Source organism: Channa argus, chromosome 8 (assembly GCF_033026475.1).
Source record: "Channa argus isolate prfri chromosome 8, Channa argus male v1.0, whole genome shotgun sequence".
NCBI classification, from domain to species: domain Eukaryota; kingdom Metazoa; phylum Chordata; class Actinopteri; order Anabantiformes; family Channidae; genus Channa; species Channa argus.
The window spans coordinates 17,330,895-17,348,157 of NC_090204.1; the positions used below are offsets into that span (position 1 = coordinate 17,330,895).

Genomic DNA, 17,263 nt, shown 5'->3' on the forward strand with positions numbered 1-17,263 from the left:
TCATTCATAAAACCAGTGTAAAAAAGCAATTTCTAAAGGAAGAAGACATGAAAATAAAACAAGGACTCTTGCTAGAGTGGGCCATCCAGGCAAATGAAGGAACTGGACAATAAGGGGCTTGGTTAGGGAGGTGACCACGATCCTAATGGTCACTTTAACAGAACTTAAGAAGTTCTCTGCAGAGATGGAAGAACCTGGCAGAAGTATAACCATCTCAGTCATGCCTTTCTAATACTACTACTACTACTACTACTATCAATCAAGCCTTTCTAATTGAAAAGAACAGGAAAAAGTTTGATGTAATACATAAACTGATAATTGATCTAAATAGTGACACAAACATGAACTAGAGAACCACACAACGCAAGACAACCAAATAAGAATGAGGAACACCAACACATCTCAGTACCAAAGAAGTCGGAAAATGAATGTGAATACATAGATCTAGGAAATTCATAACATAAATGTAAAATGTGTGAAAAACAACAAAATCAGAATGTCGATTAAAATGCAGGATCTAGAAAATGAAACACATCTCGGTGGACTAACTAAACAAAAACCAGTACCACAAAGCTCGAACAAAAGAATCTGAACACAAAAGGTAACAGGGAGTAGAGAATCTAATGAATATAAAATTCCAGAGTGAAAAAACAGGGAGGCAGGATGCACACAGACAAAGAATATCTGGATAAGTATTAGCAAAAACCAAAGAGTGTTAAACCAATGGGGATCAACAACCTAAGTCCACATGTATTATCAGGATCGGTAACAATAAACTAAAGAGGCTGCGCACATTCAGACCGAGTGACAGCAGGGATAAATAATGAATCAGATAGGGTAGAGTGTGTGTGAGTGGACAGATTCGGGGAGGGACAGCCAAAGGGTGAGGGTGACAGAGTTCAGGACCGGATCCATTACAAATACGTTTCAGCAGCTGACATGGGAGAGACTGTACATACACTTATGTTACCGGGGAGACGGATTGTGAAGGATTGTGGGAAACACTGACATCAACTGGAAAAAGGTTCTACGAGACCCAAATGGAGCTTTTTGACCATCAGATGACTGACTAATGACCTGAGCAGCAGTTGTTGTGTGTACAGTCTGTTGGAAGCTTGTATCTCCTTCAGAGGAGTCATTGGTGTCTTGGTGGCCTCCTTCAATAGTCCCCTTCTTGTTTGTCGTCCAGTTTTTGAGGACGGCCTTTAGACAGTTTAAAGCAGTTCTAAAATAATGTGTGAAATGGCAGCAAAAAACTAAACTAAATACTGAACATCTTAATAACCAAAGACAGAGAGTAAATGTTAATCTGGAATCCAGCTGTATTTCTTTCTTCATCAGGGAGAGTTTTCATTTTCAGGAGCTCGAAGATTTTCATAAACTACAACAGGAAACAAAGAGGAAATTTCTTAGTGATGACAAATAATCAAATAATCTCACAGTTCAAACATCATTAGTGTCTGTTAAACACACTCAGGCTGTTGTAAGGACAGTAGCTGAACTTTACTCACTTGTTAATGTTTCTAACATCACGTCTTCATTCACATCCCTGTGGGGAAAATAGTGATGATAGAAGAGTTACTTTAATACAGATTATAATGGACCAATAAACATATTTTCTAACTCAGCACAACATAAACCTGTATTTCTTTAAGAGTAAAGGCTTTTCTGTAAATGAAACCACAATCAGTGTGACAGTCAAACTAATAAAGATACATAAGAACATCATTATTTTACTCTTTGGACTGTTTGTTCTTCCCGTAGAACTTGCTAATGTAGACCATCACAGCAACAGATGTGGCCATGAAGATGAAGGAGACCAGATAACGGATGATACTGGTTGCATCACCTATAAAATGATCAAAGCAGCAATGTTAAAGCAATGTTACACCAGTTTCAATAATTCTAAAAATTATTAATGTACATTAGATGTTGATATAAATACAAAATATCCAAAACAAAGTAAGATCACTTCATATGCATTTTAGAAACTATCTATTTTATCAGTATAACTCAAAGCTGAAAAAAGGACAATAAAAAAAATATTATTCAAAGTATTTTACTTAGTTTGCTGTTTGCTATTTCTTTTATCTTCTACAGCTGTTGTGTTAAAAGAAAGTAGGATCCTACAAGGAGTGAAGCCAATATTACTTGACAAATGTTAAATAAACAATAGAATTAAATAGAGTCTTTTTTAAATAAAGCCATCACAAAATATTAACTGTCATTGACAGTCAGTAAATAAATACATGTAGTCTTATTTTATTACATAAATGATGTATGAACTGTGATCATCTGCAAAAAATCGATTTTGGACTCTTACTTCCAGCCTCAGTTTTCACTGTAACTTCTTTTGGTTCAGAAACATCCTTGTTGTTGTAGGTGGGTTGGACTTTACAGGTGTAACTGGTGAATGGTTGGAGTCCAGTAAAATGACATGTTCCTCCTGATGGATGTTTGTCAGCTGTAACTATAAAGAGCCATAAACTGTTAACTGACAACAAAGAAAAAATGATAAGTGTTTACAACAGCAGATTGTTTCCCACTAAGAGACAAGTCAATCAGTTAATATCATCCATGTGTCTCTGGTAGATCACCAGCTTTAGCCCTGTGACTTAAAACTTTGTGAATCTTGTTCATCAAATTTGATTTAACCTCAGCTTTATCTGCACATATTGTACTGTCACTGATGCATAGTACATGTATGGATGGTTCAAATTCCCATAGTTTATGTCACATAAATTGATAAATAAACATAAATAATTAAAGATCTAATGAAAGTGCATTTTACTTACTTGGGCCTTTCTGAGTAGAGTCAGTAAAACTGCAGGTATAATTAAGTTTCTTCAGTTCAGGTACATCTGGACACTTCTGACTAGTTGTGTCCCAACTCAACTCAATAGACGTGTTGGTTGTGCTGTTCTTTGTGATGTTTATTGTGAGATCTGTTGGAACATCAGACATGTGTAACAGTGAACTGAGTATCTGGTACAATTCTTCACTCTGTAGTATCTGAGGAAACAAGTTTCTCATTGACTGAACTGAACATCAACATACCACAATCAACTCTGAATCTGACAGTAGTTATTTTGTTGGTATTGACATTGTTGTTCTTGATCTGACCAGTACAGATGTAGTCTGTGAACGGCTCCAGATCAGTGAGCTTCTTGGGTTTATTAAGTTCATCTGAGGAGACACAAAGATGAGAGTGATTATTCATCAAGATGGAAAAATGAAACACTTTCAATAAACACAACTAAAGACAATTTCCTCTAACACCAATAGACAATTCAGTTCAATTGAGTTTTAAATCTGGAAACATGTAAGTATTTCTAACTACATATATCCACTTACCCAAACAGGTGTAATCAATGGAGAGATTTGTACAGTTTATAGGAAACTCTGGTTCTATTTGTGCAGGAAGTTTAGTGGGAACAGGTTGAAATATGTCACTTGGATTTATGTAGTCTGTGGAAAAATAAACAGAACACACAGATGAAATATAATTAACTTAGGTCCAAACATTTCTATTTTAATAGATGGTAAATTTGTTTGTACATACCAACAGTGATGCTTGTGGTGAGGTTTAAATAACAACTTCCTGATGTGAAGGTTGTAGTCAAATCTGAGCAATAGTCATTGTTACCAAGTTTGATACAGAGTGTTTTATCATCACTGGTGCATCTCTCAGATGAAACATGATTTGATGATGATAGTGAAAAGCTGATGTCCCAGTCACTTTGGTAACAAACATATCCAGCTCTGCAGTTGTTAACTTGAATGTCTCCTGTATCTGAAATACACAAATATTTTTTAATAAATATAAATACTTGGTTCTTAAATTGAGATACACTAACTTGCATTACATCCAAATGAACTAATTGTACTCACTCATTGCATTTGTCCTAGTTTTCTTTTCATTTTTTTGACAGGGTGTTTCTCTGCCATCACTTTCAATAAAGGCCACATTATGCTCATATTCAGTACAGGGCTTCAGGTGTTTGAGCTCATGTGATGTTTGATTTGCAAAGTGAACAACTGAACTTCTGATCTCTCGTTGTCCTTCTTCAGTTATGTTTATGATGTAGGTACCATTGGTAGAGCCTGTTATGTCGATCCGGAGGCCAAACTTGATGGGTGTGACAGTGTAAGAACCTGCAGACAAAATTAACAGATTAATAAAATGTCTAAGTTAATATGAACCAACTGATGATATTTTTTAATCTTAGACACTTTGTTTATGTAGAAGTTAAACATGGTTCATAAGAATAACAAAATTCACACTACAAAAACATTCACCAATTAAGTGTTATATTGCAACATGTTTTACACTGATACTCACACTGTGTAGAAGGTTTAGGGGTTGTAAATGTCACTGGGTGATTAGAAAGAATAAAAAATAAATATACATTTATGATTTACAACATGTGAAAAATAAAACAGCACTTGAAAGTACTCTTTACTCTGTACCTGCCATCTACAAGTGACTAGTAATCTGAACTGAAGCAGTGATTGGTTGTTGTCTATCTCACACAGAATCTCATGAATAACACAGTATTATCTCAGTCTTATGCAATAATAAAATATTCCAACCTTTGGTGGTAGTAGTTACTGTGGTGTGGGGGTGTGTGTGTGGAAGTGAGGTTGGGCTTTGAGTGGTGCTTGGTGTTTTGATGCTGGTTGTGGGTGAGGTATCTTTTGAGGTGTGTGTAAGAGATGAAGTGGCTGCAGGATGGAGAACATGATGGAGGTTATCTTCATGTAGAAATACTTTATACCAACAGCCTGACCTGATATGGTGCTTTTATACCAGTTCAGGATTTTATCATGTTACGTCTTCTAATGACCTGGCAGATAAACTGAGACTGGATACTTTACCAGACATGGCATCTGAATGTTGTGACTGTTTAGTTGAATCTGTGGTGAGAGTTGATGATGGGGGTTCAGGTTTTTGGGTGGTTGTTTGAGTGTCTGAAGACACAGCAGAAGTTGCTGCCGTGGTGCGTGGAAGCAAGGTGGTTACAGATTTGTTGGTTACTAAATGTGAAGTGGAGCTTGTTGTGGTGAGTGGAAGAGAAGTGGGTGAATCTGTGTTCAATTGAAAATATAGTCAGGACAAATGAAACATCACATTGTTTGTTTCTACATCATTACAAAGTGCAACATGAAGCACTTCCCCCAAGAATGATGAGAAAATGTATCCATCAGTGAATAAATTTGTTGTCTATACTCACACAGAATCAAAGGAATAAAACAGTATTATTTCAATCCTATAAAAGAAAAGAGAAAATTCCAACATTTGGTGGTAAAAGTCACTGTGCTGTTGAGCTGTGTGGTTGCAGGCGAAGGTGAGATTTTAGTGGTGTTTGTCTGAAGGTCTGTTTTGGAGGTGGTTGTGGTTGAGATCTCATTTGAGGTGGGTGCAGGTGATGAAGTGGCTGCAGGATGGAGAACATGATGGATGTTATCTTCATGTAGAAATACTTTACTATCAACATTCTGAGATGATATGGTGCTTTTATAACAGTTCAGGATTTAATCATGTTTGATGTTCTATAAACTTGTAAAATAAAGTGTAAACTGAGACTTGATACATTACCAGGCAGAATGGGTGAATGGTTTGAGGAAGCAGAGGTGGTGGATGGTGAGATAGTTGAAGGACTGTTGCTGGCTGATGGACACATTGAATTTAGTGTTGTGGTGAGTGGAGATGAGACAGATACACTGATCACTAAAAGTAAAGTGAAGCTTGTGGTAGTAGGCAGGAATTTTATAGTTTCAAAAATTTTAGTTACAGATTTTATTTCTTCCTTAACCTCAAATAGGTACTTTTGTTTTTTTGAGATTGGGTTTGTTAGTTTCAGTTTAGTGTTTATCAAGGAAATCTAATTTAGATGTCATTTTACTTTACTTTTTTTTAAGTGTATTGATTCTACAAATGGTTGGTATGTACTGTAGGGACGCACTAAGTGAAATGCTACAGGGACTAACTTTATAAACACCTTTCAGTAAGAGATACATTTAGATACTGGAAAATATGACATGTAGATCAGTCTGGAAAGATTCTGTCATCCAGGTCTTAGTTATCCCAGAAGTTGTGTTCAGTGGTGGCTGGACTTGCTTATAGTTCTTGAAGCTGTTTTACCTCTGATCCAAAAGGTTTCTTCAGTTCTGACCACCTGGCTCAGAGAGGCAGGCCTATAAACTTTCTGGAGTTGGAGTCACATGCTTAGGGTGTGAACGACTCGGGAGTCATGAAAGAATGGCACTGCAAGTGTCTGATAAGTGGGGTTTTAGTCCACCCGCTCTGTTGAGTGATGATCGCTGTGGTCTGACAAAAAAATCAATTCCATAGCCTCCTTCAAAATAATGGTTGTTTCTGTCCAGAATGTGGACATTGCTGTCTTCAAAGAAGTGACCCTCTCATTCAGTTGCAGATGCACTGCTGAGACTTGTCCTGTCTCTACTGTGTTCTGCAGTGTATGTTTGTGTAGTTGTTTAGATTAGAATAGTGGCCTACTAGAAAAACAAAGGTTTTTTTAAAAAGAAGAGTTTCTCCAGTGTGCAAGTTAGTACGTTTAAACACTATATAAGTACAGACCATATACCAACCATGTCTCATAAAAATGACATTCCTATACAACTAAACTGCAAACGAGATTACATTTTACTGAGAAATTTAATTTCAACCACCACTTTTGTGATCATAATGAGAATATGTTGATATGTCAGTTAATGGTGAGCTGCCAATTTGTTGATACTGAACAAATTAATAAAATCTATTTTGGCAGACAATATATTTTTTTTGGAAGATTGAGGGCTGGTGTAACAGAGGAAAATCTAAGTCATTTTACACAAAATGGATTTTCTTTTAAACATATTCACAACATTTCTCTATCCCTAACATCACTGGTTTTATTGCCTAAACCTAAGCAGACAACTAACTGAACTGAGTCTTTTGCTTTGTACTCCCACCACCCTCCCAAACCAGCTCTTAGCAGTTCCCTCTGTCTTAATGAAAGTACGTTCCCTTGTTTCCAAAAATACGCTGCATTGAACATTATAATTAAGTCATTATGTTCACTACAAAAACGTAATCGCATTTGCAGTTTAGTTGTATAGGAACGTCAATTTTAGGAGACAGGATTGCATATACTACATTGCTCTGATTCTGTCTGAGTGTTTTGTCCTTTGTAGGGTCATTTTTTAATGTAATTTTTACTTATATAATTAAATGTAATGTAATTACAGTTGTTTCACTAGTGTTCTGCACTGGGTTTTAAATGTACATTTACATTAATGTGATTCCTCTGATTTTCTTTGAACTAGATTTATAAACCAATGTAAGTAAATGTGAGTTATTAAAAAATGTCTATTAAAGACGAGTTGAGGGGGTTAGAAGATTCACTGCAATTTCAGGATATAAGAAAACAAGTAAAAAGAAACAAATATCTCTGCACTGCTGTTCAGTGAGTCTAGGGTTACTGGATGCTTTCACCACACCTCTCCACATTAAGATAAGTGTTGAAGCATATTACTATTAAAAACAACACTTTGAAAATGCACACTTGGAACCTGGAAGGAAGTAATGTTAACCTCAAATGGGATAAATAGAACACAAAGTTAAAAGAAGTATAAAAGAAATATATTAATAACAGTAATTTAATAATACTAAAATGAGTATTTGCTTAGCGATGTTAATAGGAAGGGGAGGTGACTACTTAAGCACGGTTTCCAGGGAGACTTAAAACAAGCATATTTGCATGATAGGTGGTCTGGCTGCAGCAGAGAGCAGATGTAGACCGCAAGACAAGAGTTGTAGGTTAAATTCTTTTCTGAAAGAGTCCGTTATACTCTTAACCCAACTGGTATAAGAAGGGGATGCATCATCAGCTTGGTTAACCACAGGCATGTCACTAAAAAGGTTATAAACCTCTTTTGACTATTGTGTCTGCTGTTTTGCTAGTGAAGATAAGATCCGCGAACAAGTAGAAGAATAAGTTATTTCTGCACCTCCTGTGGTTGGCTTATGCCTTTTTCAAGTTTGGGTATTTAGGGTTAACAACATTAGTTAATATTTTTACATCTGCAAAAACATTATCACTGTGTTTAATAGATTAAACTTAAAGATGTGTACAGATCGGTGTGTTCAAATGGACTTAAACTCTCTAGTTGTTTTCCAATGTGTAGATGGAAAACCTGGTTTCTCTAATGAAGGTAGGGGATTAATGAAACCTGATTTAAAGAGATTGATTTCCTCTGGAAACAATTTCTGTGTATCTGGGTCTGTAACCGGGTTTGTAATCGGGCTTTTACCACAGCACGTGTGCATGAACAAAGGCTGCAGACAGTGAAGGTATCTGAGTCAAAGCCTGAATAAACAGATTATTACGCAGCTTCGTAAACCAAAACAAATGCTTTGTAGCGCTGAAAAACTTGTCTATCTTTATCAATAAACTAAATGTATTTAATAATTATGAACAATTAAATTTTTTGTTTATGACTATCTTGAGTTTAAAATGGTAGAACAAACAATCCTTAAGTATCTCACATTTAAGCTTAACGAGCAATAGAACATTATACAAAGGTTTTTAACTTTGAGTTTAAAATGAAATGTTCCGCCCTACTTTGGGACAGTCTGACCACCTCAGTAAAATAATTGTTAAAAAAAAAAATAAAAATAAAATAAAAAAAACAAAACAGACCCTGAAGGTCACTGCTTTATACAGAGATGAGATCCCCCATGTGTTTAAAGAAAACGTCAAACAATTTTAATCTCTTTACTGCAGGATACAGATGTTTCTCTTATTTTTACTGCTGTTAAGGAAGCAGTGTAGACAATAAAGTGCAAAGTAAAAAAGCTGAGAATCTGGTCACTTTGGTAACAAACATATTCCGGTCTGCAGTGGTCAACTTTACCTGACCTACACAAGTGAGGGACACATGTCAAACTACTAGTAAACCTCCTGGTGACACTAAATATTCTTGTATGGTTTGGTCTGAACTTTCTTCTGTGTGATCCAGACAATCTCTATACTCACTTTATTAGCTCACTGTAAAGTAAGAGATTTGAACATGTTTGTCGTGGAGCTACATTATTGTGATCAATCTTGCGACATTTAAAAAAATAAAAAATTAGACAATGTGAACTTAGACAAACACCTATATGAATAAATGTGTTTAAATGTATTGATTCACAAAATATAATATTACTCACTTTCTGTATTGGAGACAGTTAGAAAATGTAAATACAAAACCAAAAAGGAAATCTTGAGACTGCAGAGACCCGCCATGTCCAGAGGTTGTGGAACAAGGTAAAGAACTGAACATATACAGCACATAGCCCCCGTAACACACACTCCCATTTGTTTTTTGTCAGAGCTGATGTCAAAATGTTACCATGCAAACATTAAAAAAAATAAAAGTAATCATTTGTCACAGCCTCCTGTCTTGTTACCACATCCTGAACTTCACATCAGGCAACATGTGAACTGTTGACACATTTCACACTAGTTGAATAACTGCTTTAATTTCAGACCATCATTAGAAAAATGGTGTATTTTCTTATTCTCTAATCACGACTATTCCCATATACAATTTACAAAGTGAAATATGTGGGCTTAATAAAACAGACACTTTAGCTGATTCTTCATGTCTCCTTCAAGATTAATTCTGTGCACTACATTCAGTCACTCTTCACACTGCGTTTTCTTTTCTACTTTACAGTTAATGTTCGAAACTCATATCATGTTTTTAACGGAGGATTGGCATATCTCCTCCAAGGCCATGCATTCTGTACAGTGCATGCATGCAGTATATATAATTTGTTTTAAAGAAGCAAAGATACAGACCTGCTCATCCAGTAGATCAGAACATTATCATTTTAGTTCTGATGAGCTAAATGAAAAGTTATCTATCTAGATAGAGAGATAGAAGTGACCAACATATCGGTTTCATTATTTTATTTCCTTGTACATCTTCTGACTCTCCACCATACTGAAACAAGTATTTACATTTTTAAGTATTTATCTTCATTAACTATTCCTGCATGTTTGCAGCAATAACAGTAGATAACACAAAGCTCAAACTTCAGCTATGAGGTGCATGTACCTGTGGTTAGATGTTAACCACAGCAACACAGCACTCAACGCTTCTGTTCCAACCCCAGTAACTTTATCAAGCTAACATTTAATTTTAATTTTTTTTTTTTGCTGGGCTTCAATTACAAAATTACAAAGACATTTTAATTTACATGCACATTTTTGTTGTCAGAGTAGTACTCATCCATCTCATGAAATGTAAACAATTTTCTGATAGGACTTTGCTTTGATGTTTTGCTTGCCTTGTACCTCACTTGTAAGTCGGATAAAATTGTCAGCTAAATGACTAAGTGTAAATGCATTATAAGGATCAATAACGATAAACTAACAAAGCTGTGCACACTCAGTAAAAGTGGGGATAAATAATGAATCAGACAAAGCAGAGCAAGAACTGGGATAAACAGGGAAACCAAGGAATAAACCAAACAGGTATGACAATTAACAGAGGGTAGGGTGTTTGTGAGTGGACAGATTGGGGCAGGGACAAGCAAAGGCTGAGGGTGACAGAGTTCAGGACCGGATCCATGACAAATAATTCAAAATATGACAAATACGTTTCAGCAGCTGACATTGGAGAGACTGTACATACACTTATGTTACCTGGGAGAGAGAGAGACAGTTGATGGTAACTCTCAGCTAGAGTTTGCCAGAAGGATTGTTGTAGTGACCTGGATAAAGTTTCTATGATCTGATAAGACCCAAACAGAGCTTTTTGGTCCATTAGACTAGATGCTATGACTGAGTAATGACCTGAGCAGCAGTTGTTGTGTGTACAGTCTGTTGGAAGCTTGTATCTCCTTCAGAGGAGTCATTAGTGTCTTGGTGGCCTCCTTCAATAGTCCCCTTTTTTGTTTGTCGTCCAGTTTTTGACGACGACCTTTAGACAGTTTAAAGCAGTTCTAAAATAAAGTGTGAAATAGCAGCAAAAAACTAAACTAAATACTATTCAAAAAATATTATTCAAAGTATTTTACTTAGTTTGCTGTTTGCTATTTCTTTTATCTTCTACAGCTGTTGTGTTAAAAGAAAGTAGGATCCTACAAGGAGTGAAGCCAATATTACCTGACAAATGTTAAATAAACACTAGAATTAAATAGATTCCTTTTTAAAATAAAGCCATCACAAAATATAAACTGTCATTGACAGTCAGTAAATAAATACATATAATCTTATTTTATTACATAATTGATTTATGGACTGTGATCGTCTGCAAAAAATCGTTTTTGGACTGTTACTTCCAGCCTGAGTTTCCACTCTAACTTCTTTTGGTTCGGAAACGTCCTTGTTGTTGTAGGTGGGTTGAACTTTACAGGTGTAATTGGTGAATGGTTGGAGTCCAGTAAAATGACATGTTCCTCCTGATGGATGTTTGTCAGCTGTAACTATAAAGAGCCATAAACTGTTAACTGACAACAAAGAAAAAATGATAAGTGTTTACAACAGCAGATTGTTTCCCACATATTTATTTGCACATATTGTACTGTCACTGATGTATAGTACATGTATGGATGGTTCAAATTCCCGTAGTTTATGTCACATAAATTGATAAATAAACATAAATAATTACAGATCTAATGGAAGATCATTTTACTTACTTGGGCCTTTCTGAGTAGAGTCAATGCAACTGCAGGTGTAACTAAGATTCTTCAGTTCAGGTACATCTGGACAGTTCTGACTGGTTGTGTCCCAACTCAACTCAATGAATGTGTTGGTTTGTCTGTTCTTTGTGTTGATTGTGAGATCTGTTGGAACATTAGACGTGTGTAACAGTGAACTGAGTATCTGGTACAATTCTTCACTCTGTAGTATCTGAAGAAACAAGTTTCTCATTGACTGAACTGAACATCAACGTACCACAGTCAACCCTGAATCTGACAGCAGTTGTTTTGTTGGTTATTGACATTGTTGTTCTTGATCTGACCAGTACAGATGTAGTCTGTGAACGGCTCCAGATCAGTGAGCTTCTTGGGTTTATTAAGTTCATCTGAGGAGACACAAAGATGACAGTGTTTAAATGCCATAAATATTATTTCAATATTGTTTACATATTATTTAAATGTTTGATTTTTTAGGTAGGAACTATGGGTCCCATTTATGTTGCACACAGACACCTTTTAGACAAGTTCTCGTTAACAAGACATGTGGAACAGTAACTTCAAGCTTAAAGTTAAGGTGTCTTATGTGGTGTGTTGAGTTTCTTAAGTTTTGTTTGCTATATTTTACTTGGATTCATTCCCTCTTGGATGTGCAGCGTCTTAGGTTTGCATCCTGCTTTACATTTGATTTACGTATTGATCTTGATTTTATCTACTTTGTGATCAAGTGTGTACTTTGTCTTTGTGATGTGTTACATATTTTAATAGTTGGACGGTGGATATACCTAAGAGCAACAAGTGCTAATTAAAAAGGAATAAAACCATCAGTAACAGAGAGTTTCGGTGTTGTGTATTTGCTGGAGGAAGTGACACAGTGATTATCCATCAGGATGGAAAAATGAAACACTTTCAATAAACACAACTAAAGACAATTTCCTCTAACACCAATAGACAATTCAGTTGAGTTGAGTTTTAAATGTGGAAACATAAGTATCTCCATGTAAATATTTCCACTTACCTGAACATGTGTAATCAATGGAGAGACTTCTACAGTTTATAGGAAACTCTGGAACTATTTGTGCAGAAAGTTCAGTGGGAGGAGGTTGAAATATGTCACTTGGATTTATGTAGTCTGAAGAAAAATAAACAGAACACACAGATGAAATATAATTAACTTAGGTCCAAACATTTTTATTTTAATAGATGTTAAATTTGTTTGCCTTGAGAAGTTGGAGGCTTAATTTGTATTGAATGTTGACGACTGGAGAGTAACTATAAGTTTAATGTGCATTTATTTTACAGGCCTGAAGAATATGAAACAAATACACAAAGACACACATGTGACTTACTGCTGAATAATTGACCTTTGTAGGACTAGATATGAAAAACTCTATTCAACTATATTAAAATATTTAACATATTTCCTAGAACTACAGGCTGTTAGTGTATGTAAACTTTAAACACATAAAAAGCAGAATGTCAAACCACGCCAGACTTTAAGTCTGTCTGGTAGTTATATTCTTCCTCTTTTTAACCCGTTATAGGAGATATTTACTCAGACCTGAGAGGGAGCCACAAACTAGCTTTCTCTCTCATTCATTAAAAGCATTTAAGGGAGCAGAACTTCAGCTGTGCATGTTGGCAGTGGCTTACTATCACAAATGTGCTATCTGACATATTTTATTAACTTTCCTTTCAACTGTCATTGCAGTAATCACTAAATATGTGAGAGTCCACAAAGTCATCTCTATAATGTTACAGTTTGGGACGGCCAAAGTGTTCAACTGAACAAAGCTTTTTTATCCGATTGGACAAAAATGTCTGTATTTGAGCAGAAGAGTCACTTTTTACACACAAAATAAATTATTATTAGGTCATAGTTCATAATGTAAGAAAAGTCAGAGAAAAGTTTTTGAAATGTGATCTTCACACCTTTAGGCAGCACTGCAATAAACACATATGATTCTATATTGGAGATCACTGTATGGGCTCAGGAACACCCCTGAGTTGGTCACTACATCCACAAATATACTGTATATAATGACTTGGTCTTGATCTGACCAGTACAGATGTAGTCTGTGAACGGCTCCAGATCAGTGAGCTTCTTGGGTTTATTAAGTTCATCTGAGGAGACACAAAGATGACAGTGTTTAAATGCCATAAATATTATTTCAATATTGTTTACATATTATTTAAATGTTTGATTTTTTAGGTAGGAACTATGGGTCCCATTTATGTTGCACACAGACACCTTTTAGACAAGTTCTCGTTAACAAGACATGTGGAACAGTAACTTCAAGCTTAAAGTTAAGGTGTCTTATGTGGTGTGTTGAGTTTCTTAAGTTTTGTTTGCTATATTTTACTTGGATTCATTCCCTCTTGGATGTGCAGCGTCTTAGGTTTGCATCCTGCTTTACATTTGATTTACGTATTGATCTTGATTTTATCTACTTTGTGATCAAGTGTGTACTTTGTCTTTGTGATGTGTTACATATTTTAATAGTTGGACGATGGATATACCTAAGAGCAACAAGTGCTAATTAAAAAGGAATAAAACCATCAGTAACAGAGAGTTTCGGTGTTGTGTATTTGCTGGAGGAAGTGACACAGTGATTATCCATCAGGATGGAAAAATGAAACACTTTCAATAAACACAACTAAAGACAATTTCCTCTAACACCAATAGACAATTCAGTTGAGTTGAGTTTTAAATGTGGAAACATAAGTATCTCCATGTAAATATTTCCACTTACCTGAACATGTGTAATCAATGGAGAGACTTCTACAGTTTATAGGAAACTCTGGAACTATTTGTGCAGAAAGTTCAGTGGGAGGAGGTTGAAATATGTCACTTGGATTTATGTAGTCTGAAGAAAAATAAACAGAACACACAGATGAAATATAATTAACTTAGGTCCAAACATTTTTATTTTAATAGATGTTAAGTTTGTTTGTACATACCAACAGTGATACTTGTGGTGAGGTTTAAAGAACAACTTCCTGATGTGAAGGTTGTAGTCAAATCTGAGCAATAGTCATTGTTACCAAGTTTGATACAGAGTGTTTTATCATCACTGGTGCATCTCTCAGATGAAACATGATTTGATGATGATAGTGAAAAGCTGATGTTCTGGTCACTTTGGTAACAAACATATCCAGGTCTGCAGTTGTTAACTTGAATGTTTTCTTTACCTGAAATATATGTATTTGTTTACAATACTTTTTTATAAATATAAATACTTGGTTCTTAAATTGAGATACACTAACTTGCATTACATCAAAGGAACTAATTGTACTCACTCATTGCATTTGTCCTAGTTTTCTTTTCAGTTTTTTGACAGGGTGTTTCTCTGCCATCACTTTCAATAAAGGCCACATTATGCTCATATTCAGTACAGGGCTTCAGGTGTTTGAGCTCATGTGATGTTTGATGGGCAAAGTGAACAACTGAACTTCTGATCTCTGGTTGTCCTTCTTCAGTTATGTTTATGCTGTAGTTACCATTGGTAGAACCTGTTATGTCAATCCGGAGGCCAAACTTGATGGGTGTGACAGTGTGAGAACCTGCAGACAAAATTAACAGACAAGTAAAATATCTAAGTTAATATGAAGCCAAGGATGACATGTTTCAATCTCAGACACTTTGTTTATGTTGAAGTTGAATTAAGTTTATAAGAATACAAATATTCTGTAAAGAATAAACACAAAACAATTTATGATTATGGAACATGAGAAAAAATAAATACATTTTGAAAGTACTGTGCTAGTACCTGCCATCTATGAAAAACTTGTCATTTCAGCAGTGCTTCAGTTGTTGTGTATACTGACAGTAACTCAGTTTTCTCTCGATTATATATCAAATGATAAAATTCCAAACTCTGGTGGTAGTAATTTCTGTGGTGTTGGGGTGTGTGATTGGAAGTGAGGTTGAGATTTGAGTGATGTCTGCCTGAGGGATGCAGTTTGTCACGATATGGCCTTCAATTACACTTCCTGCCTTTTGGACTTTTATTTTGTAGCCCCTGATCCTGCTTCTTTTCTTTTAGCTTTACCTTTCGTTATCACTTTATTGCACCTGTTCTCCTCACTATTTAGGTCCAGCTTTCGCCACAGTAGTCTGCCAGATCCTCATCTCTCTCCCAGCCTACATCCCAAGGTCATGATTTACCTGACCCAAATAATTCTGACTCCTGTGAATCGGACTCTGTTTCCCAGTAACTTTTGGTCTGAGGTTTTGTGTGTTTCTGTTCATTTAGCCCCTTAGTCTTTTCTTTGCTTGAGAGTTTAGTGCTTTGTAGTCGTCTCTCTCAACAGCTTTTTTTTTTTTTTCCAAGCTCTGCTCAGTCCTTCAGGCATAGTCTTAGTTATCGTAATGCAATAAATAAGAATGCTAATAAACTTAGTAGTGAAGCAAACATCAGTTTTTTCTCTGATTGCTCAGTAGGGTGAGTCTCACTTAGAAACACTTTCAGAAGCAAATATCTCTGCACTGCTGCCACTGCTGTTCAGTGAGTCTGGGTCACCACACCTCAATATTAAGATAAGTGTTGGAGCATATTACTATTAAAAAATACTTAACAAATGCACACTTTGACTTCATATTTTTACATCTGCAGAAATATCACTGTGTTTAGGAGATTAAACTTACAGATGTGTACATATCGGTGTGTTTACATGGACTTAGCAAACTCTCTAAGTTGTTTCCTAACATGTAAGTGGAAAACGTGGTTTCTGTAATAAGGGTAAGGGATTAATGAAACCTGATTTATTTAGATGGATTTCCCATGGAGACCTACAGTTTCACTAATAAGTATCTGTAACCGGGTTTGTAATCGGACTTTTACCACAGCACGTGTGCATGAACACAGGATGCAGACAGTGAAGGTATCTGAGTGAAAGCCTGAATAAACAGATTATTAAGCAGCCTCGTCAACTTGTTCAAGGTCAGAATAAAACCAAAACAAAGTGCTCTGTAGCTCTGAATAACTCCTTTTCATCCTTTCCATCTTATTTTTACTGCTGTTGAAGAAACAGGTTGTGGACAGTTGATGTGTGAGATGACATATAAAGTCAAAGTGTGTGCAGTGAAATAAAATGTGTCTATTAATGACACAAAAACATAGTAGAGGGAACAAGACAATGTCATACAATTTTAAAATTAGTTTAAAAAACAATGTAACAATGTGCAACATTTAATCGCACATTACAAGTATATATGTATAAATATTTATATTAACATAAAGTAAATTACCTGCATTCTTGTCTTTCCCCCAAGCAATGGTATTAATTTAACCTGAAGTGATATTTATTCAGATTATTGTCATCATAATAATGTAAATTGGTAATCAATTATACAAATTAATTATTTGTAAAAAATATTTTTATCATGGATACTTTCACAAGTGTTTTTACAGTAACAACTGAGTTTAGACCCCGAAATGTTACTTCTAGGAGACATGGTTTGACATTTTGCTGTGAGAATTGATGTAAACATGAGAAATGGCTGGTTCATATTCTGATGGATTCACACTAGACAGGAACAATCATAAGTCAATGGGTTTGATCCGG

General features: G+C 35.5%; 1 protein-coding gene and 2 long non-coding RNA genes across 3 annotated transcripts in view; all 3 read right to left on the minus strand.

Moving 5' to 3' along the window:
- Window positions 1–1,171: 1,171 nt before the first annotated feature.
- LOC137131143 (integumentary mucin C.1-like) overlaps window positions 1,172–17,263 on the minus strand; it is a 40,678-nt gene continuing 24,586 nt past the window's right edge. The window contains exons 8-12 of the mRNA XM_067511999.1: window positions 2,796–2,945; window positions 2,324–2,470; window positions 1,738–1,849; window positions 1,512–1,549; window positions 1,172–1,381 (exon numbers count right to left, since the gene is read on the minus strand). Coding sequence (XP_067368100.1) covers window positions 1,338–1,381; window positions 1,512–1,549; window positions 1,738–1,849; window positions 2,324–2,470; window positions 2,796–2,945 — 491 coding nt within the window. The 3' untranslated portion in view covers window positions 1,172–1,337. The remainder of the gene's footprint in view (window positions 1,382–1,511; window positions 1,550–1,737; window positions 1,850–2,323; window positions 2,471–2,795; window positions 2,946–17,263) is intronic.
- LOC137131147 (uncharacterized) lies at window positions 4,045–5,202 on the minus strand. Its single transcript, XR_010914953.1, has 3 exons — window positions 4,879–5,202; window positions 4,343–4,725; window positions 4,045–4,155 (listed from the first exon to the last, which is right to left on the minus strand). It is a non-coding gene; the product is annotated as an uncharacterized lncRNA (long non-coding RNA).
- On the minus strand, window positions 11,343–12,079 carry LOC137132296 (uncharacterized). Its single transcript, XR_010915094.1, has 3 exons — window positions 11,955–12,079; window positions 11,696–11,842; window positions 11,343–11,482 (listed from the first exon to the last, which is right to left on the minus strand). It is a non-coding gene; the product is annotated as an uncharacterized lncRNA (long non-coding RNA).